At 43.3% G+C, this 19,177-nt stretch overlaps 1 protein-coding gene across 2 annotated transcripts in view; it reads left to right on the top strand.

Moving 5' to 3' along the window:
• CUL1 (cullin 1) overlaps positions 1-19,177 on the top strand; it is a 3,347,782-nt gene that overhangs the window by 160,364 nt on the left and 3,168,241 nt on the right. For both annotated transcript variants that reach the window (XM_044064870.1, XM_044064871.1), the window contains exon 2: positions 14,066-14,367. In XM_044064870.1, coding sequence (XP_043920805.1) covers positions 14,228-14,367 — 140 coding nt within the window. In that variant the 5' untranslated portion in view covers positions 14,066-14,227. The remainder of the gene's footprint in view (positions 1-14,065; positions 14,368-19,177) is intronic.

The following is a 19,177-nucleotide window of genomic DNA, read 5'->3' on the forward strand; positions in this document are numbered from 1 at the left end:
AAAAATGTGAATGCACACTGACATTTGCTGTTTTGTGTCTTTGGCATATTTTGGTTCGTCAATACAAACCATTGAAAACATCCATCTGATGTTGTTAATCTTCTTTTCTTTCTTCACTGATGGGTTTGGTTCCGAGGCCTCTGAACCAAGTCAGCCTGTTACCAAGCTCGCGCCAGTCAAAAACTCTCGAGCTAAGCTTCTACCCAGAATGCCTTTCTCCCTGTTACCTCAGATCTCGTTTGCCGCATAGCCGCATTTCAGCCAAGCTCTCAGCTAAGTGAAAACTTATTTGATATTTTGTGGGGAAAACTTATTGATATTTTTCCTTTAGTGAGCAGTTACTCTTTCTAGTGTTTTTTCTACAGTTAGGCCTTGATCCTTTCTTCCTTGCTGTACCTCTTGGTAAACTTTCAAGTACCATTGTTGGTACGGCCTTCTCTCTTTACCGTTGTGGTATTCCTTCAGTACCACAGCTGGTATTTCTGTTTTCTTTCCTAGCCTGCTAGTGTTTTTTCAGTAGGACGTTTCTGTTTTTATATATGTTTTTTGAACTGTGTTTGACTTGCTAGAACAGACTTGTTACATTTTGTCCTTAAAGTGTTTGCCTGTGGTGTCTCTCTGTCAAGATGTCTGATAAGAAAGGTACTTCAGGGTTTAAGCATTAATTGCAAGTCACCTAATAGTGATTCTCATGATGATTGTGTATATTGTTTGGGGGTGCCCCATCTTTTTGTGCACCTTCCCTGTGATATTTTTCAGACTTTCAGTCAATACACTCTGAATGAGTGCAAGAATAAACTAATACTGAAAGGGTTACTTAAGTCTCCCTACTCAGAGGCCATTTCTGCGATGGAGGTCTCAACCCCTCCTACATAAGACAAAAAGAGGTCCCACTACGATATTTATCATGCATACAGCTGCAGTCATTACAGATGGGTTATCCTGCCGTCAGGTGGGTCCTCGGTCGGCAGAATTCCTAAGTCTAGGTCCGGCGTCTGTTGTCATCGCTTCTTCCCTGACGTCAGTGCGACAGGGGTATAAAAGAGGCAGCCGATGCCATTTTCTTCAGTCTTTCTTGCCGCGCAGTGCCCGAAGCAGAAGCAGTTCGCAAGTGCCGGTCGGCCAGCTCCTGAGATTTACGAACAGTATTTCAGCCGAAGTCTTCTTTAAAGCTAAGTACCCCATTGGGGAAACTTTTCTTGCCCTCAGACCGATGTCAGACAAAGTTAATAATTGCATTTCTTGTGGGAAGCAAATACCACATAAGGATTTTCACTCTTTCTGTATACCTTGCTTAGGGCCAGACCACGACGTCTTGGCCTGCCGTTTTTGTGCTAGGTTCAACAAACGCACTATTAAGCACCGGGCGGAGTTCACCCTTCATTATTTTGGCAAAAAATTTAATTATATCATGTCATCGGATACACTGACGCAAGTTTTAGCAAAAGATGCAAAGACAAGGACCGACATCCGAGGTCTGCACCGAGTACTGAAACCACGCTACGGCCGACTAACGGTTCTCAGCGAGGCGCCTACGCAGCCCCTGACTACCGATGAAGCTATTTTACTGGTGTCTTCAGTACCCGAGGTTGCAGGCTCCTCTGTCTACATTCCCACGGCAGATACTGACGCCACTCTTGGTGGGGAAGCCAAAAATTTAGTGAGGCCTGCCATTTCTGAAGGCGTCTTCAGGCCTACCACCTTCTATATTAAAGCCTTCACTAAATCTAAAGCTGCTATCAAAACTAAAAAACAGGGTCTTCATACCCCCTCTCAAGGCCCCATGCCTAAAAAAAACAGATGCTTAAAATGGCTGAGGATTTGATAACTCTCATCAGGGGTTCTCAACCCTCCTCTGACAAAAGACCCAGATTGGAGGAAGACTACCCTTCCTCAGACCAGGCTTCTATTACCTCAGACCATTCTGAGGACCAGGATTATGCCTATTCCCCTTTTGAAGACTGTGATGCTGAGGAGTCTACCCCCCCCCCCCCGAGGACTACTCTTTTGGGGAAACCCTGCATACATTGAGGGAGCACTTCCACTGGGAAGGCCAAGATTACTCAGATTCCAAGAAAAGGCTCTGGGAATTTCTACTGCTCCCCCAGCATAGGCCCCTGGCTATCCCTCCTGTTTTAGATATTTTGGATGATGTGTACGCAGAAGCCAGTCTTAATCCAGATTCTTTACCTCCAGCCCCTGTTAAACCAGATGGGTATTACCGGGTTCCTGATTCTCACCAGTTCCTTTATAAAAGCCATACTGCTGACCCAGAAACAATCTCACAAGGTCCCAAGGGGATAAAGGCCTCTACTGTTATAAACCCTTTACCTTCAGAGAGAGATTCCAGAGCATTAGAAAGGTGGGGGAAAAAGGTGTATACATCAGCCACTTTAACCATGAGGGCATTAAACTGTCAATTTCATATGTTAAAGTACCAACAGTTTTTGCTATCTCAGCTGGAAAGCAAAATGACACAAACAGAACAACCAGATTTGAAAGAGTTGCAGGATTTGTTGCATGGAGCAGAGCAAGTGGGTAAACATACCTTGCAGTGTGGTTTTGATGCTTTAGAGGCCTCATGTAGAGCTGCTGTCACAGGGTCTGTCATACGTAGACATGCTTGGCTCAAAGAGCAATCCTTACCAGATCATGTCAAAGCAAAGCTATTAGATGCACCACTTCAGTAAGATGTATTGTTTGGTGTTAGGAGGTACTAAAGAAAATGGAGGAAAAAGCGAAATCTATGCAAACAGTTAAAGATTTCTTGCAGGTGCAACCTCCACGCTTCAGCAGAAACTGGCCTTCAAAAAATTGGTCCTTTCCAGCCACGGACAGATCTCAAAGGGGCAGATACAGATGCCCAAGGGGTAGAGGACAACCTCAAGAATCTTACAGAGCTAGACAATGGCAAGCACCAACCCCAAGAGGTGGAGAAGATAGACCACAGTCATTTAAAAAACAGACACAATGACTTCCCCCTATGCCTGCTAAGCAAAGCTATAATGGCAGCACCTGTGGGCGGAAAACTGGCATTATTTTCAAAAAACTGGCACATTGTTACAAAAGACAAATGGATTCTGGACATTATAGACAGAGGCTACAAGTTCCATTTTCATACCCTTCCAAAAATTAGAGGCTTGCCAAACCTTCCACAAAATCAATGGGCAGAGGCACAAAGACAAATTTCCGCTCTCATGGATATGAAAGCAATTCAAGAGGTACCTGCAAAAGAACAATGTCAAGGTTTTTATTCCAGGCTATTTCTGGTACCAAGGAAGGACAGAGATTGGAGACTCATCTTAGACCTATCCATCCTAAGCACATATCTACAGGTACCAAAATTCAAGATACTTACATTACAGTAGCTTCTTCCCATGCTGGGCAGGGAGTCTTGGCTGGTAACGTTGGACCTCAAGGAGGCATACCTGCATGTCCCTATCAGACAAGATTGCAGAAGATACCTCAGATTTCTTGCAGGTACAACCCATTACCAATTCTCTGCATTGCCCTTTGGCTTATCTACTGTGCCCAGAGTGTTTACGAAATGCCTGGCATCAGTAATTACCTTCTGCAGACAACAAGGAATACAAATCTACCCATATCTGGACGACTGCCTGATCCAAGTGGACACCAAGGACATTCTATTGCAGCATCTGGTGTTTGTAATAAAACTGTTAAACTACCTGGGATACACAGTGAACAAAAAGAAATCAAAACTAATACCTTCTCAACAGATAATTTTCCTGGGTGACAGCTTAAATACAACCACCCAGATGGCCTACCTCATGCCAGACAAACAAGGGCAACTGTCTCAATACTTCAGAAACACACTGGCAGACAACCTAAGCAGAAATATGACAGACGCACACGAATGGAAGTTGCATCCTCAAGTCTTCTCAAAGATAACTCAGGCATGGGGACAGCCAGACATAGATCTATTTGCTACCCACAGAAATTACCAGTTGAAAAAATTCTGTTCAAGGACCTATCATCCACAGGCCTGGAAAGTGGACGCACTCGCCTTCAATTGGACAACATTGACCGTCTATGCCTTCACACCTCTTCCTCTACTGACCAAAGTTCTATTAAAAGCCAGAGCAGAGAGGCCTCACATGATTCTCATTGCTCCAGACTGGCCACGACAGCACTGGCATCCTCTCCTAAAGAGCCTGTTACACTCACCACCATGGATACTACCTCTAGTTCCTCTTTTGTTGTCCCAGCACAACTACAAAACCCTTCACAGCCAGCTCAAAACCTTAAATCTAGCTGCATGGAGAATACCTTAATTTACCAACAGACTCTCCTCTCCAAAGAGGTGCAGGATGTCATCTTGGAGGCTAGAAGACCCTCTACTAGAAAAACATACTCCGCCAAATGGAAACGATTTTGTACCTGGAATCAAGAAAAGGGCCGGAATCCTTGGGTAATAAATATACCTCAAATTTTACAGTACCTAGCCGAGATGTTAAACAGTGGCCTTTCCTTCTCCTCCATCAAGATCCACGCTTCAGCCATTTCTGCACAATACAATACAGATCCCCCTTTATTCTCACATCCTCTATTAAGGCAGTTCCTCAGAGGGGCAAAAAATATAAAACCCCCATGGAGACCACCGGTCCCAGCTTGGGACCTCAACTTTGTATTGGAAAAGCTGACCCTGCCTCCCTTTGAGCCAGCTTCTTCAACAGAGGTGCAATACTTGTCATGGAAAACAGCCTCCCTTCTGGCCATTACCTCAGCACGAAGGGTTTTGGAGTTGCAGGCCCTCATGGTTGTGCAACCATTCATCATTTTCCATCAGGACAGAGTCTCCTTATGAACCAACCCTACCTTCATGCCAAAGGTAGTATCCAGTGTAGCTTTGAATCGGACTGTTCATTTACCTACCTTTTATCCAAATCCACAGAACGAAGGAGAGAGGCTACTACATTCCTTGGACATTCACAGACAACTTCATTATTACTTGGACAGAACAAAGTCATTCAGGAAATCTGAGCAGCTCTGTGTCCTATGCTACAGGTGCTCAAGGAAAGGCTATTTCCAAACAGACAATTTCAAAATGGATAGCCCACTGCATACGCTTTTGTTATTCTTTTCATGGAAAACCTGTGCCTGTATACATCAGATCCCACTCCACCAGGGCTACAGCTACCTCTGCAGCTTTCCTCAGGGGGGTCCCTACCAAGGACATTTTGGAAGCAGCTACTTGGAGTTCAGTGCACACTTTCTCCAAGCACTACCACCTTCTACTATACTCAAAATCTAGAGCGGGCTTTGCCACAGCAGTCCTGCAGGGCATCCTAGCCCCTCCTAGTTCCAATTAGTACCTACCACCCTTACTTAGCTTTGGGATTCTACCCATCTGTAATGACTGCAGCTGTATGCACGATGAACATAGTACAGTTTTTTACCTACCATAAATGTAGATGTTCGAGTGCTCATACAGCTGCAGTCCAGATTACCCTCCCTCCATCCCCTCTTAGGACAGACCTTATGACAAATACCTTTATCATACAACCTATTTTGGGTATTCTTTTATAGTGTATTTGCTTGCAACTACTGTTTTTGATTTATCTACATTGCATGTTTGCATAATATTATATTTTGCCTTCCTTCTGGGGGCACCTGACATCTGGGGCAAGAAAAACTGAAGAAAATGGCGTCGGCTGCCTCTTTTATACCCCTGTCGCACTGATGTCGGGGAAGAAGCGACGACAACCGACGCCGGACCTAGACTTTGGAATTCGGCTGACCGAAGACCTGCCTGACGGCAGGATAAATCCATCTGTAATGACTGCAGCTGTATGAGCACTCGAACATCTACATTTTATGGTAGGTACAAAACTGTACTTTCCCTCCTCACCCTCAGGTGATCCAGCGTAAGCCTGTGAAATCAAAGGTCCCCAAGTTGTCCTCTGAGCATAAGTCTGTCTCTATGGCTCCATCCTTGTCGGCTCTGAGCACTTTGAAACCAATGATACCGGTGCCAGCTTCTGCTCCGATCCTGCCTCAAGGCACAGACAATAGACCCACTACGTCTACTTTGACTTCGGCACCTGTGGCCACTATGGCTCAGGGCATGCCTTCGATACCTTCGTCTGTTATGATATTGGAACCTACCGCTTGGGCTCCCAGTGCCCCTTCGGCACAGAGCATTTTTTCGATGAAATTGGACTTGACCTCATTAATACCGGTCTCAACTTGAGACATCAGTGCCGGCTGACCGTGCACCACGGACCCGATACTCTCCTTCCATAGATCATTTCTGGGCCAGATGTATAGCTCGTTCATTGATCGACCTGACTCCCTGTCTGGAGTGTCCACTAGATCCACCAGGAGCCTGTCAGAACTCAATGTGGTGCGTCTTGTAGACTAGCTGTTGGCAGCCAGGGGGATACCCACACCTTCTAAGACCCATCCACCTAGAGGACTTCTGTTGGTTTCTCCACAGACAGAATCCGAAGCTTTCTGCTCCGACGGATTAAGGAACAACCCCTGCCAGACCATGTCAAATCTAAGTTTTTGGATGCCCCCTTGCACAAAGATAACTTATTTTGGCACCAAGGCAGAAGAGGTCTTTAAAAAGATGGAAGAAGCAAAATCTGTGCAAACACTTAGATTTCTTACAGGTCTAGCCCCCTAGGTTCAGCAGGCATGGTCATTCCAAGCACTGGTCCTTTCTCCTCCAAGTAAACAGGCCCAGCCTAGGCCCCGTGGAAGCAGACCCCCCACCCCCAGACAGCAGCCACAGGGAATGCAGAGATCTAAGCAGTGGACTATCTCCACTTCAAAACTAGGAAGTTCTAAGCCACCCCCTTATGGTAAGAACTCACAATGACTCCCCTCCTCCCGACCTCCCCTCTGCCCACCTTCACTTGCTTCTAGGAGGAAAACTCCTTTCACTCAAGCACCTGGGCCTCCATTACCAAGGACCAATGGGGTCTGAACATTGTGTCTCAGGGATACAGATTCTCCTTCCACACCCTTCCAACCCCAAAAGGGTTCCCAAATCTACCCCCAAATCAGTGGGTAGAGGTTCAAAAGCAAATCCATTCCCTGCTCTCTTTGAGGGCAGTAGAGCACATTCTTGCAGAACAGATAGGCAAAGGCTTTTACTCCAGACTTTGTGGTGCCCAAAAAAGAGGGGACCTGGCGCCCGATCCTTGATCTATCCATTCTAAACACCTTCCTGGAGATCCCAAAATTCAGAATGCTCACTCTCCAGCAGCTGCTATCCATGCTGTCTAAGGAAACCTGGCTAGCCACCGTGGATCTAAAAGAGGCCTACCTCCACATTCCTATCGGGGAATTAATTGGTCTGCCAGGAAGTTGAGAGAGCCTGGGTAGGCATTGTGCTAGCAGGTGTATTTGCATGGAAGAGGTTGTGAGCTGAAGTGTCATGGCCAGCCTGCATAGAGGGTAGGAATGAAACCCTCCATGCTTGCTGATGCACATCCAGCATCTCTTTTAGATTGATATGCAGGGGGATTTGCTGTGGGCTCCATTGGCCCTGTATGCACCTGCCATCCAGGTGTTCACCCCAAGCATAGTCTGATGTATCTGTGGTTAGGGTCTGGGCGGCGGGGTGTGGGGAGAAGGGCAGTCCCTTGTTGTGGGAGCATGCTGTTGCCCACCAAAGAAATTCATTTTTGAGGCAAGGGATTTGTATTTTTGGTGTAAGGTGTGCCATCTGGGATGCTGTTTCCAGACTTGCTACCAGGAAGATTATCCCGTGGGTGGGCACCTGTTTTGATTTATTTTCGTTGATTGTGTACCCGAATGTGATGACTGCAACAGTGAATACACTCGAACATCTACATTTATGGTAAGTGTACACAGCTGTACTTTCCTTCTCAGCCTGAGGCCATAGTGATCACGGACGCCTCCTAGATGAGGTGGGGGGGAGCATTTTCTGGGTAGAACAGTCTAAGGCACTTGGTCTTTGATAGAGGGCAGTTTGCGTATCAGTATTCTAGAATTGAGGGCAGGTGCACTTCCATCCCTTCCAAAATGCCCTCCCTCTAGGAACAATTGCGATTCAATCAGACAATGTCATTAGTCTGGTACATCAACAAGCAAGGCGGAACCAAATCTTACCCCCTGTGTTGAGAAGCTCTGAGTGTGACAGTGGACATTTTCTTCCAACCATTTTCTGATAGCAACTCGCATCCTGGGGAACTCTGACGTGATAGTGGACAAAGTTGAGCAAGTCCATTATCCTGCCTCACAAGTGGTCTCTGAGTCGGAGTGTGGCGGAGGAGATTTTTCCATTGTTGGGGTCAGACTTGCAGCGACCTCTTTGCATCTACCCTGAACAAAAAGGGCAGCAGCTACTTCACCCTAATTCCCCTGCAGGGGGAGTACCCCTGCAGCTACTTCACCCTAATTCCCCTGCAGGGGAATTAGGGCAGCAGCTACTTCACCCTAATTCCCCTGCAGGGGGAGTACCCTAGAGATGCTGTCCTTTACAGCGGGCCCTCCGGTCTACTTTATGCCTTTCCCACCTTCCCACTGATTCCTCCCTTCATAAAGAAAGCCAACGAGTTGAGAAGCAAGGTGAACCTCATTGCACCATTTTGGCCTCAGTCTGGTTCCCTTTTCTGTGACCTGAACTAATTCACAGTCCATGGATTCTGGACCCAATTCCGGATGTTTTCTGTCTTATTCACAGGGACTGGTGCACCCCAGTCTTCAGAGCCTCAAGCTGACAGCTTGGCTCCTCCAAATCTGTTAGTCGCCAGGCAGAAAATTTTATCTTCTCCAGTCCAAAAAATTTTACTGGCTTCCCATAGACCTTCCACCAGGAAACTTTACCACAGCAAATATAAAATTTTGTTTGGGCACAAAATAATGGTCTAAACCCCTTTTCTGCACCATTTGAAAAGGTATTGGGAGTTTTTAGCTATGCTTTTCGAACAAGGAGTCTCTGCTTCTACTATTAAGTTTCCATCTAACTATTTCCACTTTCCACAATGGCTTTGAAGACCATTCGCTAATTTCCCATAGATTTTGTAAAGTGTTTATGAAAGGCACCTTGCGGTTGAAACCACTGTATAAAGACCCTCTAACTCCTTGGGATCTGACTGTGATCCTGCAATCCTGAACTGCGGCTACCTGTCACTTGGTTATTTCATGGAAGACCACCTTTTCCTATAGCCATTACCTCCACTAGAATTTCCAAAATACAAACACCATCTTCAAAACCCCCCTATATTTGATTTTTAATAAAGATAGGGTTTCACTCAGAACCAACCCATCCTTTTTCCCAAAGGTGATCTGAGAAACGAATATTGATCAATCCATTGACTTGCCTATTTTCTTTCCAAATTGAATATTGCTTCCATTTGCTGGATGTACACAGACAGTTGTGTTTCTACCACAGCAGAACTAAAGAATTTAGAAAATTGGACCAGTTATTTGTCTCTCTCTTCCATCTCTGGGGAAATCTGTTTCAAAGGTCACCTTATCAAGATGATTTAAGAGACAGTGTATTTCTTTCATTTACAATAAAAGAACCCCCAAGTCTGCGCCAGTTAGAGCACATCCTACTAGGGCAATAACCATGACAGCTGTTTTCCATTCCAAAGCTTCTATGGATGAAATATGTGCAGCAGCAACCTGGGCTTCTCTGCATACTTTTATCACTCATTACAAATTGGATATGGTCTCCAGGGGAAGAGCATCCTTTGACACTGTAGTTCTCAGGGATATCCTTCCATAGGGCCACCCAAGGTCTAAAATAGCTGGGGACTCTGTCCCAAAGGTCAAGGATAAATGAAGATTGACAACATCCAATAAAGAAGCTATATACTTACCATAATGTTCCATTTTTGTTGTTGATCTTCATTTGTCATGGACTACCCTCCCTCCTGTCCCCCTCCTTCAAACTCCTTGGAGGATCGGATGCTTGTCTTGGTAACCTTATCAGTTTTGACCTTGAACATAGCCTCTTCCTTTCCATACGTATATTTTATTCAGTTTGTGTAGCTGCAAACTCGATCTGAGGTAATCTGGAGAAGGGTATTGTGGGTAGAGACTTTGCTCTAGAGTTTTTGGCTCAGGCAAGCTGGGTAACGACCGAGTTGGTTCTGAGGATTGGAACAGAGTACCAAAGATCAGTGATAAATGAAGATCAACAACACAGATGGAAAGTTATGATAAGTACAGAACTTCTTTTTCTCCAAACCTGCCTTGTGACTAATGCCCTTCCTAACTCTGTTTTCAGTTTGGGAGTCATTTACCAAAGACAGTTGGGTTCTTTAAATTCAAAGCAGTTGCAGGATGTTCTGGCTTTCTGTTCTACAAAGATCAGGTATTCTTCAGGTTTCATCAAGCCATCTCCATTTAATCCCTCTGATTGTACAGGAGTTATTTTTTCAGGGTACAACAGAATTAGACTCCCATCCCCCCAGTCAGACCATGGTCTGGTTTTCATAAAGTGCCCAACTCTAGTTGTAGCTTTCTGCAGGTTTTAGGGACTACAGAATTTCCCTTGCAAAGACAACATGCTCCTTCAGGCTCTTACAATCGAAAAACTCCTTCTTGACCTCAGCTTTGTATTTAAAAATCAAAAAACACAAACTTCCCTCACTGTCAGGGGCTCATCTTAAACTTCAAAAAAATTCAGTCTGGTTCCCTCCCAAGATTTAGTGTTTCGCGGTTGCAGGTTAAATTCTGTGCAAATAACTATCTTTGTTCTTCAGAAATGATGTTCCTAAAAGAATGCTTCCACTCTCTGCTTTCTGTAGATATGACTTCTGCAAAAGAAATTGTGACAGCACTGGGGTTTATGACCTAAACTATTTTAAAGATTTCTTGGGCCAAATTCCAGATGAGGAGGAATCACTGGTATTCTAAATGTATGTGGATGCAACATTGCCATCTTCTGAATTTCCCATTTCCTCTGTTGCCATTAAAGATTAGCTGAATTTCCCATTTCCTCTGTTGCCATTAAAGATTAGCTGGATGCACTCAGTCCAGGAGTGCCCTTTCTGGTTCCTTCCCCCTTGCCAAGACCTTTACACAGATGCTTCGGCCCTGGCTTGGGGAGCTTGTTTTGAGAAAGTGAAAGTCTATGGTATTCGGTCAAAAAGGATGGGAAGGACCACGTAAATGTCAGGAAAATGAAGGTGGTGATTCAGACTTTACAATCCCTGTATTACCTCTGTCTCCAGGTCCACTGTGAGTATTTACAAATAATGCAACAGTTACGTGGTACATAAACAAGCAACACGGAACAAGATCCTTCCACTTTGCAGTCTTACAATGACTGCATGGGACTTGGCAAAGACAGGTTATGCTGTATGGGTAGCAGCTTAAATTCTTCTTGGAGAGCAATTCAGTGGCAGATTTGAGCAGGTACCAGGTAGGCCCCTATGAATGGATGTTAACATACCTCTCAATCTCTTAACACAAGAAATCTGGGCAAAAGCCCCAAAATATTGACACATTTTAAATGCCTCTCATAAACTTTTTTTTGAGGAACAATATGAGGGAAAAAATCTGGAAAGCTGCAAAAAAGCTGGCTGTTTTAGAGAGATGAATGTTAAACAGAGAGAGCTTCCTGCTGATGGTCTGCCGGTAGTGTACTCCTTAGAGTTCATTCCTTCAATCAGAACAGGTAGCTAAAGCTGTCCGCCTCCCCAGATTTATTTGCTCAGAGGCTTGGAAATGAATGGCATGTATTTTCCCTGGAAAGGAAGATTCTTGTATACATATTCCGTCCCTTGCCCCTAATTTACCAGTATTGTTAAAATCAAGGAGGACAAATCAGAAGTCTTGCTGGTGACTCCCCTTTGGCTGAGACAATACTGGTTCCCCCTTTGTTGTCATCTGACCCAGGGCAATCTTCGCAAGTTACCTCACAGGATGGACTTGCTCACACAGCAAAAGGGCTTTCTCATTCATTCTTATGTACAGACTCTGAATCTAATCCTTTGGATGATCTGATTTTAGCACCTGGTTTATGATGACATGTTGCATGTCTTTCCAGAAGGCTAGACAATCTTGTGTGTCCCAGTGGAAGAGATTTTCTTTTTGCTGTCAAAAACCATCCGTACCTTTGTTTAATGGGTTTACCTGACCTTATTTCCTACTTGTGTGAGCTAATTAATTCAGGCCTGGCTTACTGTTTTATGGATGCTCGTTTCTTAGCCATTTCTGCCCGTCTTTTCTTTGATCCACCTTTTATCTTAACATTTTGAATTTAAGCAGTTTTCAAAGAGCATGCTTCACCTCAGGCCACCTAGAAAATCTATACCTTCTTCTTGGGATCCTAACTGTGTGTTAGAAAAAACTAACCCTTGCTCCCTTTGGGTTTGCTTCTTCCTCTTCACTCAGGTTTTTATACTTGGAAGACTGCCCTGTTGGTGGCTCTGACTTCTAAAAGCTGCAAGCACTCACCGCTTCTCATTCCTTTTTGGTTTTCTGTAAAGATAGGTTTACCCTTGGAAATCACCCACCTTTCTTGCCTAAGGTGATCATTGAGTTACTTTGGAATCACTCACCCCCCCCCCCCCCCCCCCCTGTCAGTATAGGGAATAAAGAATTTTGCTCTCTTTAGATGTTCACAGACAACTTAGTTTTTAATTTGACAAGCCCAAGTCTGTCAGAAATTTGGACTAACATTTCATTTCCTTTTAGTACACGAAGTTTAGATTTCCTGTCTCCAAGCAACAGTTTTCAAATGGAACTATTATTCCATCTCCATTTTGCTATTTCCACCATGGAAAGGAGCTTCCAGGTTTGGTTAACACTATGTCAGAGCTGTAGTTTCCCTTGATGCTTTTTTTACATGTCTAGACTCCAGATCTACTTTAGAGACTGCTACTTGGTCTTCTGTACGTACCTTCACAAAACATAGAAGATTGATGCCTTTTGTAGAGTTAGTTTCACTAGGTCTATCTTATAATGAATTTAAGGTTCTAGCTCAAATCCTTATTCTTCCACCCATGAGACTTAGAAAGCTTTGGGACTGTTCCCACGCGTTAATAATATTGCAACAGTGACTATAAGTAGTATGTACTGCAGTTGTGTAAGAGTCTTACCATAACATTAGATGTCCAACTAATCACTCTTGCAGTATTACATCCCACCCTTCTTTCTCCCAACTTTTCTGGTTTCTCTTATAGACTTAGGTGGCATCCATTTTTTCTCCCTTCTTATGGTTGACGTGCCCTTTTTGGTTACCTTACTTTTTTTTGTCTTGCTGGCTTTTGGGTCTTGGGGAAAGAAAGTCCTGAGGTACTTCACTCCAGTATGTCTGATATGTGCCATGTAGCCTTGGTGTGAGAGGAAGATGCCTAGGCTTGGGTATCCTGGCCAGATGTATGGTATCTCTGGCAGGATAGCACACTTGTTAGTAATACTATAATAATGATCAGTTGAACATCTACTGTCATGGTAAGTTCTTGCACAGCTGTACTGGCTCCTAAAGCACATTCTGCAGGTGCCGTCTCCACATAAGTTGCATTCTTCTGCAGTGCTTACAGATTCCATATCTGCATCCTGGTCCTCCCTGATCATCTTTGCTAAGAATTACAGATTGCAGCCTCTAAGCTTTCCTTCTGGCCTTTTGTCAAGAACTGTTACTTAGGGCAACCACTCCTTGAGGTGAGCTGTGTTATCTTTTCTTGCTGATGATGCTCATGATTTCAGATATCCAGTTCTTACAGGCACTCGCCCTAGGTCTGGTTTTGTGAATAGTGCTTGTGCTGCATGGAGGTATTTCACCCTCCAAGGTGTAGAGGAACGTCATTTTTCTTGGTTAGGAAGCTGGAGTATTAAGCTAGAGCAGTGGGTGGGTTTAACAGCTTGAGAAAGTTTTGCATGCTGAGCAGTGTTAATAGCTGTGGCATCAGTCCTGTCTTTGCATGTTGAGCTCTTAACAGTATTAAGATATGTTCCTGTAGCATTCATTTGCCTTTGCAAGTATTTGTATGTTGTCAGATAACCCTATTAAGATTATTTTTAATAAGTGAGTTTTATGTTAACTGTTTCAAATGTAATCATCTGGTGCTTAGCTGTTCGGCATTAACTCTACTTTTTTCCCCTTCTCCAGGTTGGGGTGTGAATAGTGCTGCCATTTGATGATGTGAGGTTTCTTAACTGGCGCAACAAAGACTGGCTGATTGGAATACTTCCCGATTGTATTCATATGATGGATGAGTAGATTAACTACAATACAAGTGCTGCGTTGAGGCATCTCAAAGGGAAGAAAGCAATGTCATCAGTCAGAGTCCAGAATCCGCATGGTCTAAAACAAATTGGTTTGGACCAGATCTGGGATGATCTCCGAGCTGGAATTCAGCTGGTTTATACTAGACAGAGCATGGCAAGGTCTAGATACATGGAACTCTATACGTATCCTGACAAGCTCAAAATTTTTCATTATTTAAACCTGTTTGTCAGTCCGTATGCCAGACGTGTCTACTTAATCCTTTAAAACAAAGCTGATGGTGAATATAAGAATAGTTTATCAGATGCATTTTATTTTATTTTTTTGTGAGAAAGTAAGAAAGGACACGACATGTCTTGGTTTCCTGGTTTTCTGACTGTATAGCCTTACTTGGACCTGGGTCACTTATGCAGTTTGTTTATTGCACAGCTAATCTTTGAAATATTCAAGTTACAGAATTGGTAAGTACCAGATGCATTGCAGTTCCTCTTTACAGTTGAGATTTAAATATGTTTTTTCTTTCCTCCTTGAGTTATTAAAGGGACAGAAATTTAAATATGTTTTTTCTTTTCTCCTTGAGTTATTAAAGGGACAGAAAATTTGTTTCCTTTGTTTATTAGTTTATCAGCTTGTCTTAACAGAAGTACAAGTTGTTTATTCATGAGCATAAGGTGATGTTCATATAATTCCATGCTGTGCCACATTTAATTGCCAGATCCGACTTCACGCGCACTCAAGCTTTGAAACTGGTGTGCAAGATCCCCACCGTTACCCACAGCCCCCTTGTGCTGAACAAGTGACCTCCAGATCTTGTTTGCTGCCACAAACGTAGGACTATCTTTGATGCTCAGGTTTTCTGTTGCAGATAAGTGTTTGATTTACTCCTTTTCTTGCTATTGCTTCATATACATACATACATGTGTACACACGCGCACACACACGATATTAAAAGTGTACACACCCCTGTTGAAATGCCAGGTTTTTTTATATAAAAAAATGAGACCACAATAAATCATTTAAAAACTTTTCCCACCTTTAGTGTGACCTATAACCTGTACAATTCAATTGAAAAACAAATCCTTTAGGGAAAAAATATATTAAAAAAAAGTACAATAAGACGGTCGCACAAGTGTGCACACCCTTAAACGAATACTTTGTTGAAGCACCTTTTGATTTAATTGCAGCATTCAGTGTTCTTGGGCAGGAGTCTATCACCATGGTACATCTTGACTTGGCAATATTTGCCCACTCTTCTTTGCAAAAGTGCTCCAGATCTGTCAGATTGCGAGGACATCTCTTGTGGACAGCCCTCTTCAGGTCACCCCACAGATTTTCTGTTAGATTTAAGTCTGGGCCATTCCAAAACTTTAATTTTCTTCTGGTGAAGCCATTTTTTTGTTGATTTAGATGTATGCTTAGGGTCATTGTTGTGTTGAAAGGTGAAATTCTTCTTCATTTTCAGCTTTCCAGCGGACACCTGAGGGTTTTGGGCCAAAAGTGACTGGTATTTCGAATTGTTCATAATTTTCTCCACCTTGACTAAAGCCCCAGTTCCAGCTGAAGAAAAGCAACACCAAAGCATGATACTGCCACCACCACCATGCTTCACTGTGGGGATGGTGTTTTTCTGGTGATGTGAAGTGTTGTTTTTGCGCCAAACGTACCTTTTGGAGTTGTAGGCTAAATGTTCAACCGTGGTCTCCTCAGACCATAATACATTTTCCCACATGCTTTTGAGAGACTTTATGTATTGTTTTGCAAGTTTTAGCTGGGCCTGGATGTTTTTCTGTGCAAGAAAAGGCTTCCATCTTGCAACCCTGTCCCATAGTCCAGACACAAGGAGAATACGGGAGATTGTTGTCACATATAGTACACGACCAGTACATGCCAGAAGTTCCTGCAGCTACTTCAGTATTCCTCTAGGTCTCTTGGTAGCCTCCCTGACCAGTTTTCATCTTGTCTTTTCATCAATTTTGGAGGGACTTCCAGTTCTTTGCAACGTCACTTTTGTCCCATATTTTCTCCACTTTTTGATGACTGTCTTCACTGTGTTCCATGGTATATCCAGTGCTGTGGAAATTTTTTTGTACCCTTCTCCTGACTGATATCTATGAGATCCCTTTGCTGCTTTTAAGCTGTCTGTGAACCATTGCTTTTGCTGTAGCAGGCAACTGAGTAAATGTCAGGAAAATCCTACTAGGACAGCTGAAATTTATTTGGGGTTAATCAGAGTCTCTTTAATTGATTGGCAGGTGTGCACCCAAGGAGACTGAATGTTGTAATTAAATCACAAGGTGCTGCAACAAAGTGTTAGTTTAAGGGTGTGCACACTTATGCACCCAGCTTATTGTACTTTTTTTTTTTTTTTTCCAGTATTTTTTCCCCTGACAGATTTGTTTGTTTTTATTTGTTTTTCAATTGAATTGTGCAGGTTATAGGTCACATTAAAGGTGGGAAACGTTTTGAAATGATTTGTTGTGGTCTCATTTTTTTTATATCACAAAAACCTGGCTTTTAACAGGGGTGTGTACCCTTTTTATATTGTGTGTGTGTATGTGTGTATATATATATATATATATATATATATATATATATATATATATATATATATATATATATATATATGTATATATATATATATATATATATATATATGTAATAAAACGTTGCTATAGTCTAGAATCTCTTAATGTACCATTTCGTATTACATTACTGATACTCCATTCCAGCCATCTCTTCTTACCTTACCTTACCTAGCATTCTGACTTTCTCAACATTAACTTCTCAGTGGTGGCACTTTTCTTCATTAACCCAGTGGGTCGCAGGTGCCATGATGTTTAAGTAATATATGTTTTATCCACCAGCTCCCGGGCAGACATTGTCTACACTTTTTTAAATTATACTGTAAAACACTAACTTTATCTTTAACTACTACATTTATCTTTTACTAAGTATATGTTGCTTCTTTTTTTCTTTCAGATTTCTGGCTGGCAGAAGTATACTGCTTCAGTAGTAACACTCCATACTTACAAGTTGTCCCTTTCTCCCTTTTTTGACTGCTTCCTACACCAGAACCCCTCTCTAGGCAGCCCATCTAAAAGGCAGGCTGTCCCTCCTGTCCTTTTGCTACAGAGTTTACATTTGGATGGGTGCATACGTTCTATTTCATCTTTTTGTAGTATTAATTTAAATAGTTTTGGTGGTAGAAACTTTGTTCAAATTAATCTGTGCACGAAGCATAGGTAGCATATAGGCTGTGCATGTATTTTAACCAGATCCTCTTACCTCAGAGCTTTGGTATCAGATAAGCTGTGCTTTCAGTGCATACCATAACTGATGATGTGAAGTTGTTCTATCTCGCCGTTTTGTTCTTACATGTGGGTCGGAGCCAATCCCAAGCTCAAACTCTCAGAGAAGCTTGAGACCTAGTGTATATCCCATGATGCTCTACTGTGAATCCCCAGATCTAGTTTGCAGCTGCAATGGATCAACAGCTCGTCGGAGGAAGCTCGGGCCAGTGATTTAAAATTTTCTGTATTAATATAATTTTTTGTCTTTAAATTAGTATTACACATACTTAGATTTCAACCTTTATTATAGTATTAAGGTTTTTTTGCCCGTTAGTATAAACTTGCTTAGGATTTTCTAAAAAGTTTTTCTTCAGGGCTTTAGGCCTCTCTTTCTTGGGCGTGACAGGGCTCTGTCAGCTATTTTGTGTGTGTGTGTGTGTGTGTGTGTGTGTGTGTTTATCTTCTTATATAATCTAGTGTGCATCATATATGTAGTGTGGTAGTTAATATTAGATATTTAGTGTGTTTATATAAATATATATATATATATATATATATATATATATATATATATATATTTTATATATATATATATCTGTAGGAAGTTGGTTAATACTAGTTTGTTATAGTTAAAAGTAACCAATTTTCTTAGACAAATAAAAATTCAGGGACCTGAATTATTTAAAATGTCAGAGAAACAAAAGTCAGGGTTCAAAAGGTGTGAGTGCGGTCAAAAGATGTCTGTTAGAGACAACCACTCCACCTGTGTTTACTGTTTGGGTTCTGTACACCTACAAGAGGTGTGCTCTATCTGCCACTCCTTTAGTGCCAGGGTTCTCTTGGAAAGGCGGAGGAAGCTGATAGATAGAGGACTCCTGAAGCCTGATTTTCAGGCTACCTTAGACGAGGCTGACCTCTCTTCCAAGGCTTTGAAGGGGTCGAAATCTTCCAAGGGATCCTTGGAGCCCAAGTCATTGGCTCCGAAGTTCCTCTGGTATGGTTCGTGCATCGGCTCCACAGGCCTTGGAGCCATGTATCGACCCTCTACCTCGGAGCCCAGTTGAGGAACCGATATTGGAGACTCCTCAGTCTCCAATTTTTCAATCTGTTCCATCTTCGGCTCCTTCGACCCATCCCTCGACGCATTCTTTGAGGCTTTCCGATGTGGATGTGGACCGGGTGGTTAAGAAGCTCTTAGAGAACCCGGCCCTGGCCAAAATGCTGTCTGCTTCGAGCCACTCTGCTTCGAAGCCTGAAATCCCAGCCATAACTTCTCCACCTCCTCCTCCGAAGTCAATCGAGCGTTCGGAGCCGGGGTAGGCGGAACCGATGTTGGTAGAGCCCTCTGAGCCAAGGTTCGATCCACCTCCCTCTGCTCCATCGACCTTGATCTCCTCTGTTCTGACCAGGGAATCTCAGGGCCAACAGTCCCTCGCAGGCTCCGGGGTGGAGAGTCGAACAGATATCTCTGTTCCGACCCTTCCACTCGGGGCTTCGGCGCAGGTGGCCTCAGCTCCGTCCTCTGGATTAGAGCGGGGGGCCTCTTCGGAGCCGACTGACTTCTCGGACCGAGATTCTGGTGCCTTCGATGCCATGAGGAAGGTCATGTCTGCTAAGACCACTACCTCCTCGGATCTGTCTTCCCCTCCCCCTAAGGGGCCTCGTTCTATCTCTTCCCCGCAGATCCCCACCAAGCGTCAAGATC

This window comes from Protopterus annectens, chromosome 3.part0 (genome assembly GCF_019279795.1).
Source record: "Protopterus annectens isolate FY-2018-M chromosome 3.part0, PAN1.0, whole genome shotgun sequence".
In the NCBI taxonomy this organism is placed as follows: domain Eukaryota; kingdom Metazoa; phylum Chordata; order Ceratodontiformes; family Protopteridae; genus Protopterus; species Protopterus annectens.